The sequence below is a fragment of the Sminthopsis crassicaudata genome, chromosome 6, assembly GCF_048593235.1.
Source record: "Sminthopsis crassicaudata isolate SCR6 chromosome 6, ASM4859323v1, whole genome shotgun sequence".
Taxonomy (NCBI): Eukaryota; Metazoa; Chordata; class Mammalia; order Dasyuromorphia; family Dasyuridae; genus Sminthopsis; species Sminthopsis crassicaudata.
In genome coordinates this window covers 148704341-148727516 of record NC_133622.1, presented here as the reverse complement: position 1 = coordinate 148727516, position 23176 = coordinate 148704341, and the positions used below count along the sequence as shown (strand labels likewise).

Here is a 23176-nt window from a genome sequence, read left to right as displayed (position 1 = left end):
TGGTTTTTCCTATTTGCTCTGATTTTTCTCTCCCAACATAGTTCATAAAATAATGTGTATTAAAATAAATCAACTAAAAATGAAAAAAAAAAAACCTTTCAGAGAAAAGATCTATGTGCTTTAAAATAATCCAATAACTACTTTGTTATAATTGGTTTCCTTGGTAATCCTAAGAATTTTATTTTAAGCATTTAAAAACATGATTATCAGATTGAATCTCTAAGCTTCCTAGGGATGCCACAGGGATTCATGACAAAAAAAAAGTTGAGAACCCCAGTTCACAAAGTGTGCCCCAGTGCCAGCTTAAACCAGCTTTACCATGAGTCAATTATGATATTTTCAATGTGAGTATTAATACCTTAAAAATTAATAAAGGCTCCTTGCATTGTTCTATAATTATCCAGTGTTGAGAATTGGAAATATTAATAATGCAATTAAACTTAAAAAATGTTTTCTTTCCCTCCCAGAAAACTGATTATTAAATATTTGCCACCATGACTGTTGCATCTTCTAAAGAGATTTTCTCTCTTCTCTTTTCATTCTATACGAAAGCCTCAAAAAAAGGAGCAATGAGCACTGGTTATTTATTTTTCAGGTTCTTTGTCTAATACAGTTTAAAATAGTTCACATTTAGAAAACTTGTTAGTTCACCTGAAGAAGAAGAACGCTATTGCAATCAGGTATTGATCTTTTCTCCAAATCTTAAATTTTGTGGTATAAGAACATAGATTTTGAGCTGAAAAGGATCATAAGAAACCACTTTATTTAATTATTTCATTTTACACCCAGGTAAACTGAGGCACAGGGAGGTTAAGTAATTTGCTCAAGATTAAACAAGTAAATGGCAGAAATAGGATTTGAACCTGGGACTTCTGGTTATCACCATTGATCTTTCTATTCTCCTTTGTGTCTTCATTTTGCCTCCTAAAAAAGTTGTTTTCCTCTTCAATTCTATAGCATGGTTCTCCTCCTAAAATCAAGAAAGGGAAGTGAGAAGCAAAGAAGTCATGGAACTTCTTGAAACTTGGCAAAAATTTGGCAAAAACCTCATCATCCAAATTGGTTCTCAATTCCTAAGCATCCCCCTTTCAAATTACTCTCAGCTACAGTTTCAAAACAAAAGTTCAAAAACCGTGAGATCCATTCTAAAGAAAGATTTGTTTCTGCTCCAAACCTTTCCTGGACTTTTTGTTGAAGAAGAACAAAATAACGAATGTATTAACAAAAACACAAGCGACTGCCAAAGGGGGAGAAGGAGTTCCTGTAAAAGACTGAAACAATAAATCTCCTTTCTGCTGAACTCCCAGAGGGAGTGTGTGCATTTCCTCTGGTTATCAAACCCCCCGAATAAGTCAGAATGGGCTGGGACTGGACACATTCTACACACCTTTTCCATTTGTTAATTAGGCCCTGCCTCTCTGGGACAGAAGATTCCCTAGCTGGCTGGGGAAGGGCATCACACTAAGACCTGGGACCGCCATGAAGCTGCTCCAAGGGACCTTCCTCTTCCTTTCTATATGCAGCCTCTGCCATGCTCAAGAAAACCAGGGTAAGAGTGTTTTCTCCCACAACCCTTATTGGCTTTTCTGGCATAGCTTTAAGCTGAGAATTCTAGTTGTTGTATCTGTTTGGGATTTAGTTTCTTCATCTATCAAATGAGGAGTTGAGCTAAATGGTTTCTGAGGTTCCTTCTTAGCTTTAGACCTATCTTTGGAGTGTCCTCTGTTTGTACACAAGGCTGCATATTTGGAGCAGTCAGAGTTTCGAGATGTGTTTTTACTGGAAGGAATTTAAAACAATTTTTTCTTTGGTAGAAAAATTTTCAAAGGTTTTAAGGGACCTATTCATAAGAGGAGACAAAAAGAGAAAAATCATGAAATTATACTCTACTGTCTTTAGCGGCAATACTCTAAATAGTGGCTTTTGTCAGCAGTCCCATTCTCCCTCTTCAGGTCTTCCTGATCACCAGCCTTCTATTAATCATACCATACAGCCTGCACATTGATAGGTACTGAAAAAGTCTCCAGTGTAGGCCAGTCAAATTTTATACATATGAGAAAAACAAAAAGAAAGACAGAAAGAATTAAAAGAATTACCATGATGCCTTAAGTAGTCAGTAACAGGACTACAATTCAAGTCAAGTTCTGTGATTTCAGGATTATTAGGAAAAAAGAAAAACACTTTGTCATTGTAAAGTGCTATATAAGTGTGAGATTAATTATTATTATATATAGTACATCTAAATTTTATTATTCTCCATGATTAGAAAAGGTTTATCTAACTACATTATCTTTTTTGATATTTGGAAAAATACTCTATCTACATAATTGTGTATATACATATCTATATATATAGAGAGAGAAATATAGATATGTATCATCTCTATATATAGATGTATATACATACATACTGATAAAACATTAATAACTATATGTATATAATATCTTCCATGTGCCAGGTAATGTATTAAGCACTTTATAAATAATACTTCATTTGATCCTCACAACAACCTTAGGAGAAAGTGCTATTATCATCCCCACTTTATGCATGAAGAAACTGAGGCAAATAAGGAAAGTGATCACATAGTAACTATTTGAGGTCAGATTTGAACTTAGTTTTCCTGGCTCTAGGCCAAAGAATGTACCCATGGTGTATATATTTGTGCAAGAAAAATTGAAGAATATACATGAATATATCCATGTACATATGGATACTTTTCAATATATTATGTTATCTGTGTGTATGTATATTTTTTAATTTTAGCAGACTTCTACAGAACACTGATTTAGACATTTGAAAGGTTAGGGTTTTTTTTCCAAGGAGGACAGAATAAAGAATTTTTTATTTTCTTTTGAACTAGCAAATCTTTAGGAGAGAATATGTAGAAATAATCATAATAGCTAGTGTAAATATGACAATTTAAAATTTGCAAAGAGCTTAACAAACATTTGATCCTCACAAGAACCCCATGAATTAAGCGCTATTATTATCCTCAGTTTACAGTGAGAAAATTGAATGAAGGGGCAGCTAGATGACACAATGGATAGAGCACTGGACCTAAAATTAGGAGGATCTCAGTTCAAATCCAGTCTTAGACACTTAATACTTCCTAGCTGTGTGGTTCTGGAAAAGTCACTTAACCCCAATTCCCTCAGAAAAAAATTGAATCAGATAAGAAATAAAGTCACTTTGTCACTACTAGTAAATGTCTCAGGAAGGATTTGAATGCAGGTCCAAGTCAAAAGCTCTATCCAAAAAAAAAAAAAGGCCCTCTCAACTATATTCAAAGTGAAAAGTTTTCTTAGACATTGAATGTGCACTTGAGTGGGGGGATGGAGAAGAGAGGAGATTTTAGACAATCCAGAGATATAATTTCCTTGATTTAAGAAATTTTAGGTATAAGGCTTCCTCCACCAATGGATATCAGTAATTACTTCTAAAATCTCTAATCCTATAGAGTTAGTAATTTGCCCAAAGTCACAGAGACAGTTAGAAGTAGAACTTCTTGGTCTTCCTGACTCCAAAGTCAGCTCTCAAAATGCCCCACAGTGCATTCTCTTTAACTCTGTGGGCCTGGAAGAAATGGAAATATTTTACAAGTTTGAATACAAGTTGAGAATGTCTACTGAAAAGTGGTATTGTCCCAAAGGTTTCTATTTCCATTACATGATCACCATTCTATGGTTCCAAAGGCTTTTCCAAGATTCTTTAATTCTATTCTCAGGGAAATGTTATGCATATGTAATCACTCTTTTCTCCAAATTTATTTAAAATCACCTTAAAGAAGAAGGTTTTACTTTAGTGAACATCATTTCATTTTTTATTTTCTTTTGAACTAGCAAATCTTTGCCTCTTCTTTCTTCCATTTTTAAAAATTACTTAAACAAATATAAGAAGATAGATTGTGAACAGGTAAAAATAATAGCAAATTTTTTTTTTAAGATTTAATGAATGAATATTAAAGGTCAGGATAATGGACTATATAGAGGAACAATAGTAAATCCCTCTGAGATTTGATTGAAAGGATCAGGTCAGAGAAAGAGACAATCACCTTTCCTTTAGCCCTTGTCATTATCTCCATATTTTCCCCACTTATTCATTTATATCAAGAAGACATATAGGACTCAAAAAACCAGGGAATTATTGGGCAAATGCTTACTATCTAACAAGTATAGAATTGAGAGACTAAATATGGGAGGCATAGAATTTGCACCACCCAGTAAATTAACTCTGTCATTAAGGACCAAACTACTACTTAACAACAATGCTAGGGTGCTTTTGGCTATAAGGATCCTGTTCTTTGTTCTACAGAATTTGACATCTGGAACAAAGAATTGCATGACAGGCTTCAAATGCAAGACCTTAGGAAACAAGACCCCTAGGGGTTTCTGAGTGAAGGCTTTCACTTTCATTTTTATTTTCTTATTTCATTTTGTTTTACTGATCCCTTGAAAAAAGCTTCTGCCTTTACTAAAAGAATTGGGAAAGTCAGATAGGTTCTAAGATAGCCTAGTATGGAATTCTACTCTTCCCTAACAAGAGCTAGTCAAGGATTTCTAGTAAGCCAAAAGCTAGAGGCAATGCATCCTAAATTCAATTAAGCAGTATCCAATAAAGATTGTGAGACCATCTGGGTAAAAGCCTAGTGGAAGCAGTGTGATGATATACATTGATGATAAAGCATAGAATATTTCAGAATAAAAATCCTATTTGAAGTTAGAAAAACCAATGAGTACAGAGGAAAATAGCACCAATGTGGAAAAGTTAGGTGACTAATTCACATTAGAAATAGTTTCTGGGTGATTATTATGTCCTGAGTTCAAATGGACTCAAAATGTCAGGTATCAGAAACAAAATGGAATTTAGGGCTTGTAGACAAACGCTATCATTTAGCATCCTACTAGACAAGACAGCAATCATGATCTATAAAAAGAAAAAAAAATACAAATCTGAACCTCTTTTGGAAAGCTATTGTTTACAGGCATAACTCAGAGATATTATAGATGTGGTTCCAATCTTACACAATAAAACAAATAATACAATAAAGCAAATCACTTTTTTTTTTGTTTTTTCAGTGTATATAAAAGTTGTGTTTATAATATACATTGGTCTATTAAATGTTCAATAGCACTTTGTCTAAAAACAACGTATATAGCTTAATTAGACAATACTTAATTGCTAAAAATAATGCTAACCAATCTTTAATCTGAATCTTCAATGAGTTGTAATCTTTTGATTGGTAGAGGGTCTTGCTATGATGTTAATAGCTAGGTGGAAGTTGCTGAAAATTGGAGTGGCTTTGGCAGTTTCATAATATAAGAAAATAATGAAGTTTGCCACAATAATTGACTCTTCCTTTCATGAAACATTTTTCCATAGCATGCAATGATATTTGGAAGCATTTTACTCACAATAGATCTTCTTTCAGAACTAAATCAGTCCTCTCAAATTCTACTGCTGCTTTATCAACTAAGTTTATGTAATATTCTTCAATATGATTGTATCTCAAAGAAAAAAGAAGGCCCAAAGAGAAGGTCAGAGATGGAAGAATGGTTAATCACTAGAGGCGTCAGAATTCATACAACATTTATTAAGTTCACCATTTTATATGGGCATAGTTTATGGCACCCCAAAATAATTACAATATAATCAGAAAAATCACAGATCACCTTAAGAAATATAAAAGTAACGACAAGTTTGAAACATTTTGAGAATTTTCATAATATGACACAGAGACACAATGTGGGAACACATGCTGTTGAGAAAATGATGCCAATTGACTCTTACTTGAAGCAGGATTGCCACAAACATTCAATGTGTTAAAAAAAAATTTCTTAAGCACAACAGAGCAAAGTGGAATATAATGAGATATGCCCATATATAAGTTCTCTTTTTTTTGGCCTTTACCCTACAAATAGTACTTCTTGTCTTTCCTCTTTAGTCAAATCAATATGATATGGAATATTCTATAATTCTACATTTCCTATCCCCATTCTATATTCTATAAGAGCTCCATATCTAATTTCATGGGGCCTGTAATGATTTGCACAAAGATACTAGTCAAGAAAGCTAATTTTATTGATTTTACTCTTTTTGTACTGCTTATCAGTACAGCAGGCTAGTTTTAAAAGGCCCATGTGGAGTTAATTGGATAAATTAGGTACTCATTTGTGCTACAGCTCTTGCCCTAAGTCCAACCCAGGTAATTAGTCACTGAGAATGTGTATAGCAGTCCACTTATGCCCTAGAACTGTGGATGATATTAGAAACCAGGTCTTGTTTCATCTTCATTTTCCATGCAGCCCTTCCCTCAGGACATCCTACTATCTGCCATAGCCAGCTTCAACATTCTACCTATTTTATCTCCTCAAAACAAAACTTTTTTTCCTGGTCATGCTCCTCTATATATTGCCTTATCCTATTAAAATGTGATCTCCTCCAGAGATCTTCTAGATGTTCTTCCAGAGCAGAGTCTGTTTCTTGAAGAAAAAAGAAAAGTTTAACCACAACTCATGGAATACAGTAAGTGATTACTTTCTCATCCATTAGAAGGGAAAAAATGTTGGTTTAAGAATCAAAAATTTTATTTCTAATGTATTTGTCTCTGCCCTCCTGCCCCTGCCTCTTGTGTAACCTGACACAATTTTTCTAGGTCTTATCTATGAAAAGAAGCGTCAGATTAGATAAATTCTCTTCCACTCTGAATCTGATACTATGATTCCAACCCTATAATATTGTAGCATATCAAGATCAAGTGAAGTAAGAAAATAGTCCTTCCAAGTTAGCTTCTAGAAATTCAATCCCCACACTATGCCCAAACCCAAGAAACTGCATATGCCCAGACTTTTTTAGAGGTTATCCAAGGGCAAAAGGATTTTTGTCCAAAGGTTCATACATTTTTTAGTAACACAGAAACAGAGTATCTCCTGCAATGCTTCTGCAATCAAGTCTTTGCAATGATCCAAAGCAAGGGTACCAAATTTGGTAATTTGGTAATGAATGCCCTATTTCACATTTACTTCAACACTGTATAACTATGATTTTATCAGGGGTGGTTGTCTCTCCACTGACAAAGGTGAAAAACAGTTCTGTATTGTCTTAGTGGCATTGATCATTAGTGATCATTATTATTTTCTGGGGCCAATCAATTGTAAATGAACAAATAGGAAAATAAATAAATGAATGAGTATATATATACATGGATAGATAGATGATTAGAGAAATGACAAATAATAAATGGATAGATAATAGATGGCTGTTAGATGATAGACATATATAAACAAATGATAAATGGATAGTTAGGTAGAGAGACAAATGCATAATATTTGGGAAAAGAACATACTTATAGAGATATGTAAAAAAATCACAAAAAGAATAGATACACATAATCTTAGAATGTAAAACACTAGCATCAGTGGATACCAGGAAGGTCTTAATAGAAATCTTTAAGTCTTGAGCTGCATCTTAAAGAAAAAAACAAGGATCCTAAGAGACAGAGGCGATAAGGGAGAATATTCTAGTTAGGGGAGAAAGTCAGTATAAAAGTGTGGGGATAATGAATAGAATGTTGTTTGGATAGAACTTTTTTTTTTTTTTTAAACCTATCTTGGGGCAACTAGGGTCTCAATGAATAAAGCACAAGAATCAGGAGGACCTGAGTACAAATCCAATCTCAGCTACTTAACTAGTTTTATGATCCTGGTCAAGCTGCTTAACTCCAATAGTCTTCCAAAAAAGGCCTATGTAACTGGAATATAGAATACCTGAAGGGGACTGCCACAGAAGGGAATGGGGTGTGTTGGAAAATATTTAACAACTGCTTTCTGATGTAAAAAAAAATGTGGTAAATTCATTCCTTTAACTTCAATCTGTCATTTCAAGCCTAAATAATCAAGAAAACCATAAATCTCATCCTAATTTGTAGTTTTCACTGATTTCCAGGGTGAAAATGGCCAGCACATTCCTAAAAGGTTTAAGGAAGGATGGAACCAGATTATAAAGAATTTTAAATGCCAAACAAGATTCTCTCCTGGATTTGTTCTTCCTAAAGCTTAGGTGACTCCACTAGAGTTTATTGAGTAGCAGAATGATACCATTATTTACGTTTTAGGAAAGACGCAAAGAGGAAGAATATTGTGATCATAAATACTAAATCTAGGAGCATAATTTTTAATACATTAGACATTCAAGACAATAGTTTGCCTGATATGTTATCTGTGACTTGTGAACTATTAAGTACTAAATACCAAGCAAGTACTAAGAACCTTCTACTCTGACCCAATACAACATACTGAAATACAAAGTCCCTGCCCTCAAAAGTTCACATTGTAATAAGGGACACAACTTATAAACAATGAGGTACATATAGAATTCATGCAGTATGAATAAGAAGGATGGCAACTGAGGAATTGCAAAAGATCTTTTGTGGAAGTGGGGATTTGAAGGAAGCCAAGGAAATAAAAAGACATAGAGGACAAAGACATGGAGGCTAGAAATGATGCATCATCTTTGAAGAACTGTAGGTAGTCCACTGTACCCTTATGGAAAGAAGCCTGGAAGGGTCAGGGAGGGGGAAGCAATTATAAAAAGCTTTTAATGCTAAAGAGGTAATTATTTGATTCTGGAAGCAATAGGGAGCCAAGACAGTTTATTGAGCAGAGCTGTGAGGTGATCAGTTGCTTACACTCAACAACTAAGTGTAGGATGTATTGCTGGGAGGAGGAATTTGGGAAAAAGAGACTTCTTAGAAGTCTATTATAATAATCCAGACACTAAATGATCAGAACCTGACTAAGATTTTACTTACAGAGAAGACAGAAGGGAATATATAGAAGTAGTAGATAAGATAGAGTATATTAATAATTATAAGATAAGGTAAATAAAATAAGATAAAGAAAGAAATGATAAGATTGTCATCAAATTAGAATGACATTGGGGTGTTGGGAGTGACACTGAAATATATAAGATGAATGAGAAGCCTGAAAGACAACTTCTGGATAATTAATAATTTATTAATTCAGCTAGCAAATAATTAGTGTATTGAGGTCAATGGTTCTCTGAGTTACCAAAAACCTTATACAGAGGACATTTAACATTTAAATATCTTTGAAAGGGGAAATGTCCCAATCTGATTGGTTAACAATTAATGAGGAAATAAATATTATAATGAATGTGGTCTTTTTCTAATTAGGGCAGGAGATAGAAGATGAACTTATGATCATGTCAACATTTTCTCAGATCCTTGGCTTCCAGCACTCAATACCAAATAATCTGTTCTCTACTCAGTCTTACCTGAGTTGAATAATAGGCTGGAATTCACTTAAGTTAGTTTCTTTTTACCCTTTAAATAGGAATATGCTCTCCTAATTGAATAGGGTCCCACTCCAAATTGAGGAATATGTCTCATTGTCATCCCCATCCTTCATAAGAGAAAAGAGGAAAACACTATTAACTAACCCACTAATAATTGGTTCTTCATAAAAAAAAAAAAAAAAAAAAAAAAAAGGATCTTTGGGTCCTGCATATAAAACTAGTTACTGCTATAGTTAGAAAATAATGATTTTTCTCACATAGGTCACTGGAAAGATGGTGGTACTCCAAACAATAGCAATAGATAAATTTAGAAGAAAAGAATTGGATAGAAAGAGTTCTGTTTTGGACATGTTGAGTTTCCAAAAAAATTAATTAAAGCCTTATTTTGAGTTACTGTACTTTGAGAAAGACAAGGATTAGACTACAAATTTGGAAATTATCTGCATAGAGATAATTTAACTCGGGGTTGTACTAGTATATGTTTAACAACTAACTGAAAACAAAAAACCTACACACATGACACACTTTAAGTCTAATTATCATTAGTAACATTTTCTCCCTCATTTTCTTAGGTCTAGAAATGAACAAAATAATGAATCCCCTGGTTCTTAGCATTTCACAATTTAGCTCCCAGTGAAAATTTCACAATTGACTGTCAATAGCCTCCATACACTAGTTTCAGCATACTTATTTGAACCCAAGGAATGCGACAAGATCACCAAGTGAGAAAGTATACTGCAAAAAGGGAAGAGATCCATCACAGAACACTGGAGGAAACCTGAGATTTCTAGCCATTATCAAATGAATAGGCTCTCTCTGTATTGTCTAGGCAGGTGAATGAATCCATGCATGCTTGTCTCCAACAACTCAAAAGCCTCCATCAAGTTTCCTCTCTCAGGATATTTAATTTGAAGAGTATCCACTAACCTTCGGAATTTCCTTCCGAAGCATAATTAATTATTTAGAAATGAATTAAATGTAGTAATTAGAGCAGTATTTGAATAATTCAATTTAAATCCATCAGTGAGCTATTTATCATTTTTCATTTTCCCCCTTCTTTCTGATCTCAGTGTTCATTCAGAGATGTCCTACTCCCATGAATTATAGACTTGTGGATTGAAGGAACTACAAGAATCAGTTATTCTAAATCTCTCATTTTATAGACGAAGAAATTGAGGCTGAGGAAACTAAGAGACTTGTCCATGGTCTCACTACTAATAAACTTCAGATACTGGAACTACACCATATTCCCTATCTAGAGAAGGCAGTTATTCAGTCAATATACATTTGTTTATTAAGCACCTATTCTGAGCCGGACACTGTGCTAATCCTTAGCAATCCAAAAAAAAAAAAAAAGACAAAGACAGTTCATCCTCACAGCCTAATGTGGGAGACAACATCCAAGCAATTAGGTACTAACAGGCTATATATGTCACTAATAGGAAATAAAAAAAAAAATCACCAGAAATTTAGAATTAAGATAAATAATGAATTAAGGACTTTTTGTTTTCTTTTGTTCATTCTTATCCATATTTAGAGGATAACCTTCTTTTAAGAGCTAACATCAATGTATTGTTCTGGAGAGTATCACTTCAGAAGCTATGAAGGGGGAGGGGGGAGGATGTTGGGAGTAAACCTGAATGCTTTTCAGGGATAAAGAAGGGACAACAGTGGTGTGATGTCAAGGTTGAGTGAGCCTATTGCCTGAAATCAAGGGGTTGCTTATTTAATTTTCTGGACATGTTCTTTTTGATGATAATACATTATTGTTGGAATGGTAGAAAATGTGTAATGCTTGCCTGTATTAATTAGTTACCTTCCCATGAGGAAGGAGTTATAACCTATTGAAAAACAATATTTGGACCACAGCTTTCTCTTGTTCATTGATGAAGAAAAAAGTGATACTCTGATTTCCTAAGTACCATACCTGTGGTAGGGACTGAAGCCCAGAAACTGACAGGTTGTTCTTTAGGTAAATTTTAAAATCATATAAATTCAATGGCAGAGACATACCCAAACAGATTCTGTCATTTGCTATCTGCCTAAAGTTTCATTTAAATAAATATCATTGCAGATATAAATTGAGTCCAAAATTCAATTATAATCTTCTCCAGATTCAGAGAGCTAGACTGAATGACCTTTCTAATCCTATGGTTCACATCCTCAGTTACTGATCTTCTTCATCTTGCCTCTAATAGAGTTACACATTTTAATCTTATATAAAGATGGCATTGGCTTGAGAGTCAAGAACCCCAAGTGGCAGTTCCTTTTCTAAATAAAGGGATAGGAACTGGGCCTCTGATTCACTTGGAGGGAAATAACAGGTGAGTAAATGCTCTCAACAAATCTTGTCAACTTCTCTGCCTCATAAAAATAATTATCAATACATTCATAATAATATTTCCATAGATCTTTAAGGTTCTGAAATCACTTTACACAGATATTAATTCATTTTTTCTTTAAAACAACTCTGCAGGCTATTATTATCACCATTTTTGAGATGAGGAAATTTAGCCTGAAAGAGATCAAGCAACTTGCCCAGAATTACAGTTAGGAAGTATCTGAAGCAGGTTGAGTCGAGTTGCCTCCCCAATAGAGTTGTTGTGAAGTAATGAGATTATGTCCATAAACTCATAATATATGCAATTATGTACATATATTAATATATGTATATATTCATAAACATATTTGTATGTATTTATACACATAGTTATATGTATATATATTACATAAGGTGTTTTATATATCACACATTACATTATATAAGTTTATTAAATGCATTAGGTTACATAAATCATGAAACATCTTATATATTATATGTGTTATAATACACTGTATTGCAGTTATTATACATATTATATAAAGCATATATGTACACATATAAAGCATTGTATAAAAACTAGCTATCATTATTATTATTATTATTAACCTAGAATACTGAGGACTGAATGATTTGCCTAGATCACACACAGAGTTAATATAGATCTGATGTGGGACATGGATTCAAGTCTTCCTACTTCTTTAGATAGCTTTCTACTCACTCTGTCAAGGTATCTCTTCTATCTAATCTAATTCACTTCACCACTTTAGTTCTCAGTTTCTTCATCTCTAAAGTGAAGAGCTTGGACTGGATTTCAGTGAAGTGCTCTCTTTCTGTGATCTCATTGTTTCCCAAATTTCTATACATTCTGCCTGGAGTTATCTTGGCTTAATTTCTTCCTGTTATTCTTAATATGCACCACCCCCCTCACCCAAGGGAACATCATGTCCATTTCATAGCATCTACTTCCTTTGGATATTTTCAGATAGGCTCTTGGAAAATATTTGTTCTACATGGGAAACACTACTCTAAGCTTTCAAAGAGCTTGTTGAATAGCAGCCAAGAAAAATCCATGTGGCATTATTTGTAAATGTGATCCGGGGTATGTGTCTTCAATAATAATAGCTTTCACATATATGCAAATATGTCTGTGTGTGTTTATGTCTTTGTGAATGTATGTGTGTATAGGGGTTTTTTTTAAGTCAAATAAGGAAATCCACGTAAATCATGTCACAAATCTTAAATACAGGGTATCCCAAAAGTCTTAGTGTAGTAAATTACGTAGGTTTCCTTATTTGTTCCTCACAACAACCTTGTGAAGTATGTACCGCATGCATTATAATTCCCACTCCCAAACACGTGGAGAAATTAAGCTCAGAGAAATTAGCTGACTTGTTTATAGTTACATAGATAATACATAACAGAGACAGAATTTGAACTAGGTCTCTCGTGACTTCAAGGCCAGCACTCTTTTCTCAGTATTGTTTCTAAGCATAGATAGCATTTGGTTCTTCCCACCTCACCATCCCACTCTTCCATGGATCTTACATTTTTCAAAGAGCAGGATAGTCCATCTCATGTCCCTGTCTCATATCTACCCTTTGGATCTCAGCCATAACCACATGGTCAACATCAGGATATCAGAAAATTCTCATTTATTTCCACTATTATTAGTTGCTCATCCAGGAAACTCCAAAGCCCTGTTCCTCCTTCCTCCTCTTGTTCTTCTTCCTCTTTTTCTTCTTTCTTTCATTTTTCCCTTCTCACTAAATAGTCATACTCAGAAAGATTACTTCATTTGCCCTTCACCTTCTCATCTAGAACAATGGGAGATGCCCTGGATCTTGTCCTTTACTGAGACAGTCCACGCTTGGGGGGAGAGGGGGAACAAAATGAGCAAAAACTGAATAGATGTGAGTATACTGAGAAGTCATAATAGAAAAAATAAACAGGCTCTAAACATAACCTTTCCATGTGACAACACTCAAAAAGCCTCACTAAATACTGCCTTATGTTTGTATATCATATTTAACTTCTTTTTTCATTTTTAAAAACACATTTTGTTATTTTTCATGTTTATACTAATTATTTCAAAACCCTCATTTTGCAGCCTGAAAATTTGCAATTAGAAATAAAAATTTAAAAAACATCAGATACAATAACATCTAACATTGCATACAACGTAATGTAGTGATGATAACTAAATTTATATAGTGCTTACTATTTTACAATTATTATCTCATTTAATCTTCACGGCAACCCTGGGAGGTAGGTGCTATTTATTATCTATATTTTACAAATGGGGAAACTGAGGCAGACAATGTGTAAGTGACTTGTCCAGGGCCATACAGCTAGGAAGTATCTGAAAAGGGATTTGAAGCCAGATCTTCCTGACTCAGCTCAAATCTCTCTCCCTCTGTCTCTGTCTGCCTTTGTCTTTCTGTCTCTGTCTCTCTCTCTGTGTCTCTATCTCTGTCTCTCTCTCTCTTTCTGTCTATTTCTCTCTCTCTCTCTCTCTCTCTCTCTCTCTCTCTCTCTCTCTCTCTCTCTCTCTCTCTCTCTCTCTCTCTCTCTCTCTCTCTCTCTCTTTCCCCTACACTAAAATTACTAAGGGGGTTCCCCATATTGGTGCTAAACAAAAGGTGGACGCCCAACCCATTGCCATTCACTACTCCAGAGCTCAAAAGATCAATCACAGAGATTACAGCTGTATACAACCATTCCTATTTATTGTTTCATTATCTGTTCTTTAATGTCTTCACTCAGAACTCAGCTTCCTTTAAGTGATCTTACATTGTAGTCAGGTATATGGATCCTCTCGATTGATTATCTCACTATACATTGGTTCTTAAAATCTTATCACATACCCCTGAATTCTCATCTTCATCAATCTTATTGCACAGTGAAATTATATTAATATGGCATACTTTTCAGCCATTTCTCAATCAATAGGTATCCTTTTATTTCTAGTCATAATGCATACTTCCACTGTTGTAAACGGGACTTTTGTTTCTGCTTTTGACTTCCTTAGGATGCTATACCTCAGTCAAAGGCTTATGGAGAAGTGAGTCAGTTTTCTTACAGAATTATAAATCAGTGTCATGGATGACTGAACTCTTTCACAGTTCCACAAGTAGAACAGCAGTTCTTTCTACATGGACAATTGTTCTTGTCTTCTGTCATTGACAATTTTCATGGTTGACGTGAAACTTGAAAAATGTTTTCATTTGCATTTCTTTTCTGAATTCTTCATTCATTCTTTTTTCATTCATTTTTCATCCATATTTTGGATAACAGATTTTTTTTTAAATGTTTATTTCTTGCTGAGGCAGTTGGGGTTAAGTGACTTGCCCAGGGTCACATAGCTAGGCAGCATTAAGGATCTGAGATCAGATTTGAATTCAGGTCCTCCTGACTTTAGGGCTGGGGCTCTATCCACTGCGCCCCCTAGCTGCCCCAGGATATCAGATTTTTATTGATGATAGTTGATGAAAAATATCTTCCCACTCTTATTATTTGTTTTCTAATTCTATCTTTGTTGATTTTATCCAGGCAAAAGCATTTTAAATTTATATAATCAAAACTCCTTCATTAAAAAATATATGTTCTCTGTCACTTGCTTAGTTAAGAATTCTCTTACTTGCCATGGTAGGAATCTTAACCTGGGCTCTATGATCTGCGTCTGCCTTAGTTTCCTCAACTATAAAAGTGAAGATAATAATTTTACCTCCCTCCCAGAGCTATTATGAGGATGAGATAAGACATTTCTAAAGCATATGGTACATTGGCATTTAGTAAATGCTAATCTCATTTCTTTTTCCTCTTCATCAGTAAAATATTAACAGCATTTACTTCACAAGGTTGTTTTGAAGCTCAAAAATTTATGGAAAAGACTTTGAAAACCTTAAAGTTCCATACATATTCAAGTTATTATTCTTTCTACTGCCATATCAAGGTTTTAAAAGACAGCTCTGACTAGCCAATTAAGATTAGGACTAAACTCTAATAGCCATCTTGAATTGGGCTCTATAAACCTTGTATCCTCCCTCTTCGATTATATATTGCTCTGAAAAGCCTCCTATTACCCTTTAAATAACTTAAAGATGGTGAGCTGGCTTTAGAGTAAGGGGTTGTATAAGGGAGCCCCTAAGCTAGTGTCCATATGGGATATGGATGCTAGATGGGGGGCAGGGAGCCAGCATCTCTGCTTATATGGACAGGTAGCTTTAATGCTCAGCACAAAACAATATCTTATTGATTTTTTTTCACTCCTCCTATTAATCTCCTGCCTACTTTCATTGACATTGATTTCACCTGGTCCCCTGCCCTGAAGGCTACTTTCTGAGTGCCTCTAGGGGAAGCAACCAGTTTTAATAACAGTTTGATTAGAGAAGCAATCTACTCTGTTCACAAGATTTTGAGTAAAAGTTAGGATGTTTTGGCAATCCAAACACAAACAATCCTGAATTTCAGAGAATTATTAGAAAAAGTATTTTATGTAAGTGTGGGCCCCAGGACAATTGGGGCTAATTGTCAAGGCAGATAAAACACTAAGTTTGGAATTTCTGAGTTAAAATCCAGCCTCAGACACACACTAGCTGTATGAACCCTTTTCAAATCACTTAAATTTCTATTTACCTCAGTTTCTTCAACTGTTAATTGAGGAAATAATAGTACTTTTGCCTCCCAAGATTACTGTGAGGATCAAATGAGGTAATATTCGTAAAGTATTTAGCACAGTGCCTGGCACATAGGCATTTAACAAATGGTTATTTCCTTTCTTCCAGCAAATGGGAAGTTAGAAAAGCTTTGTGTTTTTTTTAACTTGCTCTAGGATTTTATTGATATGGAAAATTCTGAATCCATCATTTTTTTCAGTTCTTGTGATACTATTTTTTCAAACTTGATACACATAGGACAAGCATCAAATTAAATTTTAGTATTAACTATATTTGTTATACTTTGATAATCAAAACACTGGCATTTCTATATCAAACCATAATGTCCTATTATTCCATCTGCTATTATGCTTTATCATGTCCTAACTTTTAATCCCTGTATTCTTTAGTGCTTTCTTAAGATATTATTCCTTCTCTGACTGCTTTCTTCCATTTTTCATTCTGGAGCCTTTATCTAATTAATTCAAAACTATGCTCTCTTCTACTTGCAAATCTTGTAATGACACAATCCTTGATAAAGCCCAACTGTGGGCTCCTCTGTTCCTGTGATGCTGAACAGAGCTGGAGAAAGGTACAAAGTCAAGGTGACTAGATAAATTATAAATTTATATTTTCCAACCTCAACCAGGCACTCATTACTAAGGCGATGCTTTTATTTCTTCCTGATTTCCTACTGCATCCTCCAAGAACCTATTCTAAATCTTTTCTGCTGTTTTCAAGCTTCCCAAACCTATCCCTTCCAAAATCATTTCAGCTGAGGACTTCACATCAAACTTTACTGAGAAGCTCCTTCTTTTCCCTTTCTTTTCACTGTAAAATTTTGACATCATCCCCCTCATTCTCTTCCTGTCTTCCAGTCTATGATTAAAACAATGTCACCCTTTTTGCCAAGGACAACGCTGTTCTCTCTTCTCTAGCAGGTAACCTTTTCAATAATTTCTTCTCTCTAATCCTCAATTTTCCCTTGGCATATTTCCTATTCTCTTCAAGTATTCTCAAGTTTCTTTCACTCCCACCCAAAAAAGAACATTATTAAATCCCACATTTCCTCAAACTTTCCTTTCTTCTTTCAAGATAAAGGCGAAAACAGGTCCATCTACATCCTTCTGTCTTTCTCTCAGTTTTGTCCTCAAGCCTTAATTCTCACCATATTTCTCCAAACTCATTGCTATAAGAATTCTTTTTATAAGAATTCTTCATAATTAGTTAAATATTCCTTCCAGGAAAGATATTCTTCATTCACTTTCTCTGACTTTACCACTTTTTTTTTTCTCAAACTATTATCACTAACTTTCTATAATTTATTCAACTGCTTCATCTGTAAACTATTAAGGAGATAACAGTTTCCACAACCTTTGTAGGATCAGCTTTTGAAAACAGGTCATTGCCTTCATTCCTTGTCCACTGACTCATCAACACTGGCTGACATCTGACCTTATCACTCAACATAAACTGCCCTCTCTAGCATTAATAACATCTCTTCATTGAAAAAGCTTTTGTTTTTTTGTTTTTTGTTTTGTTTTGTTTTTTTCTCAGTTGTCATTCTTGCTGTCCTCACTACTGCCTGTAGTCAGTTGATTACCCTTTTCTCCTGGACATTTTATCCTCTTTGGAATTTCATGATACTCTCTTTTCCTGTTTCTTTTCCTATATGTTTGACTACTTGTCATCATTTATGAGCTCATTATCTAAATCAAGCCTCTGTGCTAATACCTTTTCTTTATACTTTTTCTTAGTCATCTTATTGGTTCTTACAAGTTTAATTACCATCTCCTTGAAGACATCTTCTAAATCTCTATATTTATTCCCAGGCTTTCTCTTGCCTTCCACTCCTATGCCATCAGCTGCTTACTAGAATTGTTAAATATCCCAGAGACGTTTCAAATTCAACATATCCAAAACAGAACTTGGAATCTTTCCCCCTTCTCTATTCCAGAACAGACCTAATTCAATCTGGTCTAATGTTTTACGTTTAAGATTACAACACAATGAGACATCCAATCAGTTGCTAAATTTTGTTATTTCTATACCTGCAAACACTCCTCCCACTAAATCTCTTTTCAGTATTCTCATAGTCACCACCTTAGTTCATCCCTCTTATCTGTATTATTGGAATGGCCACTTAACATTATTTCTGCTTCAATTTTCTCCCCACACTAATCTATCTTCCACACAATTGTTAATATGATTTAAATAAATACTCTTCTACTTAACTCCCTTCCCAAGCTTGGTAGTTTCATCATAATGCCCCTCTCCATATTCCTCATACAAGGTACTCTACCTTTGAATGGCTTTTTTTTCCCAAGACCAGAGCTCCTTCCTCAGTTTTGCTTCAAAAATTCCTCCCTTCCTTCAGCATGCAGCTAAAGTATCCCTTCCCCAGTCCCTTTTGGGGTCTTTTCAACTGCTAATAAGTATCCTCTCTCCCCAACAGCTCCATGTTTAACTTTTATTTATTTTACATTTTTTTTCTGCAGTTTTTTCTGCATATTTATTCTGTAGTTCCTCCCTATTCCTGGTATAAGGTAATGTCATTGAGGATAGGGATTGTTTCTTTTCTCTTGTTTCTTTTTATTTTGTCTTTAAATCCCCAGCGCCTATCTGACATGGTGCTAAATATATATTCATTCATTGATTAACATATTTGTGAAATAATCTGTGACTCAAAAGTCTCTTTGAGTTTGAATAATTGATATGATGACATATTTAGTAATATTCACTGAGAACAATTATAGGAGAAAGGTGGAAAGATTTTATCAAAGCACATTGTGACCCCCATCATGTAACTGAATGTGGGGGTGGCAAAACTATCAGAATATCCATCACTTCTGAAAAATGTTGAAGATGCTCTATGTTCTACAATATCAAATACCCCACCAAGATTTAATTCTTTATGGAAAAATAAGCACATCCCTCTCATTAGTATGAAAATTTGCTTTCATTTTTAATAAATAACTAATTAATAAAGTAAATTTAATTAAAATAAATTGATAATAATTTAATAAATTAATTAAAATAAATTCATTTAAATAAAATAAGAAAATTTAATAAATAAAATAAATAGAATTATAATTTTAAAATAAATTTCTTTATGATTTGTTATCGGTAAGTGATTTATATACTGTGTTATATATCTATATACCTAGGGTAATGTAAGAATTTCTCAGGCAAAAAGGGGTTGCAGATGAAAAAAGTTTAAGTTCTGAGCTAAAAATAAAACCAAAGTTTAAGCCAGAAAGATAACCAATCATTTTTGAAGGAAATAGCAGCCTTTTAAATTTCTTGGATTCACTAAAATGCAATTAGAATTTATTATTGAGTATGTTTATTAAGAATACTGCATAACTGCAAACATGAGAGTGAAAACGAAGTTACTGATGAAATTACAGGAATGCTTGAAGACAAGAAAGTTAAACGTGTGAATGTTGAGGATTGAGTATAATAATAATACCAGTAATAATTATAATATTAATAAGCATTTCTAAAACACTTTAAGATTTTCAAAGTACTTTATAAGTATTCTCTCATTTATTTCTCATAGCCACCCTTAGAAGTAGATGAAACTATTATTATTATTAATCATTTTATAAATTAGGAAGCAGAAGTAGGTAGAGAATAATTGACTTGTCCAGCATTTAAAAATCAGCAAGTATCTTAGGCTGCATTTGAATTTAGGCATTTCTGACTCTAGTATATTTGACTTTGTAAGGAATAGTGATTTTTCTTTCGGTAGCATATGTATCTCTTATATTCCTTTAGACAAATATTAAAATTAATTTGCATCTTGTACATTCCCAATGTCTGGGAAGTAAGCAATATTGTTCTTTGAACACAGAGAAGATAGTTTAAAATTTAAAAATTTATGTGGATTGCTGAGAGTTAAAAAATATTTTGGTTCATACTTACTGTTTTTCTCTGAGAACCTGGAATAGGCGTTCTGAGTTTTTTTCATCTAATTAAGCCTTAGAATTAGGGTAGAAAAAAAAAGCATAATCTCCCTCATTGACACATAGGGAAATCAAGATGGAAAAAAATTAAGATATGGCTCATAATTCCATGGGGATCTTGACATCTTTTCTCCAGGCTAAACAACAAATAATTTCAACTTTCTTAACCTTTTCCTAGAAGAACTATTTTGCATCTTTAATCACTTTTATTATTTTTTTTTTCTTTTTGGGCCAAGACTTCTCCATTTTCCTTCTCAGTCTTGTGTTTTTTTTGTTTGTTTGTTTGTTTGTTTGTTTGTTTTTTAATTCAGAGGCCCAAACAAGGTACAATTTTGTCAAAAGAAAATTCTGAATGTTAAATAAAGTCATAATAATTTCTTCCCACATCTTGTATGTAAGCTCTTGCAACTGTAGCCCAATGTAATATATAAGGTTTTAAAATCAAAACATAATCAATTATTCATTTCTAATTTATAATCTATTATGAAATGATCTTTTTCTAAGCTTTTGTGTTTTCCTCATCTTATTTCAATCTCTGGCTCTGTGGGGGGTGTATGCATAAAATTATTTACATATATGTATGTGTGTATAAATTATTTCCATAGATATGTGGAATATGTTTAGATATGTGTTTGTATGTATACAAACATATTTAAATTTTTCATGAAGGCCTTCTTTGATTTCTTTTTTCTTTTGAGATGAATCAAGTTCTAGTTCTATCTTCTTAAACATTAATGTGCTCTTCAGTTTGGGGTGAAATACAAAATCGAGGAGTGTATTTTCATTTTGTCTGTTTATGCCTCAATCTCCCCTCTCCTTTCTGCATCTCAAATTTGGGCAAAAGATTATTCCTTAACAAACAATGAAATACACTATATTGACATTTTTAGCAAAGATCATAAATAATTTTGAATTGAGGACTTGTCCCTTTGGAATATTACCCTGTTTTTTTCTAAATTGGTAATGAATTGGTGATTAAAATCCCTTGAAGGAGATCCCTCATTTAATAGGTCATTTGTATAATAGCAGCACTAACTGATAAATATTCTTTGCTTCTGGTGTATTGATGTCAATGTCATGCATGACAATCAAAAACCTTTATTAAAATTTTTAAAGGTCACTTTATTTTTACAGATTCAAATTTCTTGACAAGATAGTTGAAGTGTCAAATACTCCCATTTTCCCCTATCTTCCCAGAATGTATGACTAGCAGAGCTACAAATGTCAATTTTAATAGCAAATTTAATATCACAAACTATATCTAAGATCATCTAAAGAACAGGTACCTTGAAAAGAAACCTCTAATCTCAAGATGATGGTGCCATGAGTAGAGAAGAAGGGTAAGGAGGAAAGAAGGAGAGGGCCTGATGATGAGGAGGAGGAGGCCACTACCACCAGAAGAGGGAGCATAGCAAAAGAAGATGCCTGTCAAATAGAATTCAAGAGAAAGATACCGGCCATAAGATTGATTTAACTAATTATTTTTCCTAACTAGGGGCTAATCTCAGTTATTTCTATATACTTAAGGAGTTTGAAGATCATTAGCATCTTTTAAAAATTGCCGTTCTAGATCAAAGTAAGATGGATAGAGTGTAGGACCTGGAGTCAGGAAGACCAACATTCACATCTTACTTCTGATACTTACTGGTTCTGTTGGACAAGTCTTTTAATCTGAGTTCAGTTTCTTCATCTGTAAAATGGGGGTTGTGGACTCGATTATTCCTTCTAAATTTAAGTCAATGATCCCTTTTTACTCTGCAAGCTTTCTCTGCCATACTCTAGTATGGCTCTGAGCTGATCAAAGACTCAAAAGGCTAACACTGACAAAGTCCATGAAGCTATCATCATTTCTGCTATAAAAACTTCCTGGGCTCATTAAACTTGTATAAAAATAATAGGGAATAAAGAACAAGTAGAAAGAGATTCTTTTTTGATCTTTGCTAAGGGGGGTTGGTTAAGAATGCTTCTCCTAGATTTTTGTTTGCTTCAACAACCTTCATAGAATCAGAAAGTTTGAGAGTTGAAAGGGACAATTTTCTAGCCTAATTCATAGCAGAAAAAAATTCTCACCATAACATTCATAACAAATGATCACCCAACCTTTGCTTGAAGACATCTGACACTCTCCACTTGCTCAAGCAACCCATTCCTCTTTTAGATAGCTGTGATTGTTAGGAAGCTAATTTTTTCTCTTTTCATTTTCCCCATAGCTCCTGATTCTGACCTCTGGGGCAAAGTGGAAAAAGTCAGTCTCTTTTATAGATGATGGACATCTATTGTGTCTAACTTGAGAGTCTTTTTTTTCCAGGTTCAAAATGCTCTCTAGGTACTTTTCTCCCTTGTCAGTCAGCCACATTTACAGAAGCATCATTCAATTCCCACTTAATTGATAGGAAGAGACACCAGAGTTGCATTATGAGACTCTGCTCTTCTCTGTATTGGTGATCTTATCAGATCCTTGGCATTCAACTTATATGTAATTAGACTTTCCTGCATCCATACTGGCATCAACTACTATCTGTTTGTCATCTCCACTTGATGGAGGTGTCTCAAACTCAATGTATCAAAAATAATTCATTTTCTCCTTACACCCACTGTTCCTCCTAAAGTTCCTATTTCTGTTAAGAGCACCACCCTTCCTCTATGCCTTGATGTTTATAATTTCATATTCTCCTTTTACACCCAGTTAATAGCCAACTAATAATTCCTAGTGTCAGATTAGATACTTCCTAGAACACCCTCTTCCACTCTGCCTCTTGGAATCTCTAATTCCCTTCAAGGTATAGCTCCTTCTGTAAAAGGCTTCTTCTGATTCTCATAATTATCAATATGCCTCCCCTGTGAAATAACTTGGGGCTGATTTTCTATATGTTCTGAAATTATTTAATTTTATATAAATAATTTCTTTCCAACAGAAT

General features: G+C 33.9%; 1 protein-coding gene and 1 long non-coding RNA gene across 5 annotated transcripts in view; one reads left to right on the top strand and one right to left on the bottom strand.

The window, feature by feature from the left end:
- Window positions 1-745: 745 nt before the first annotated feature.
- On the bottom strand, window positions 746-18176 carry LOC141547997 (uncharacterized). Its single transcript, XR_012483718.1, has 2 exons — window positions 18079-18176; window positions 746-970 (listed from the first exon to the last, which is right to left on the bottom strand). It is a non-coding gene; the product is annotated as an uncharacterized LOC141547997 (long non-coding RNA).
- The window catches only part of EMCN (endomucin), a 149445-nt gene continuing 127613 nt past the window's right edge, over window positions 1345-23176 (top strand). For 3 of the 4 annotated variants that reach the window (XM_074276734.1, XM_074276736.1, XM_074276735.1), the window contains exon 1: window positions 1345-1549. In XM_074276734.1, the coding sequence (XP_074132835.1) occupies window positions 1480-1549 (70 nt within the window). In that variant the 5' untranslated portion in view covers window positions 1345-1479. The remainder of the gene's footprint in view (window positions 1550-23176) is intronic. The other variant, XM_074276733.1, reaches the window with a different exon arrangement.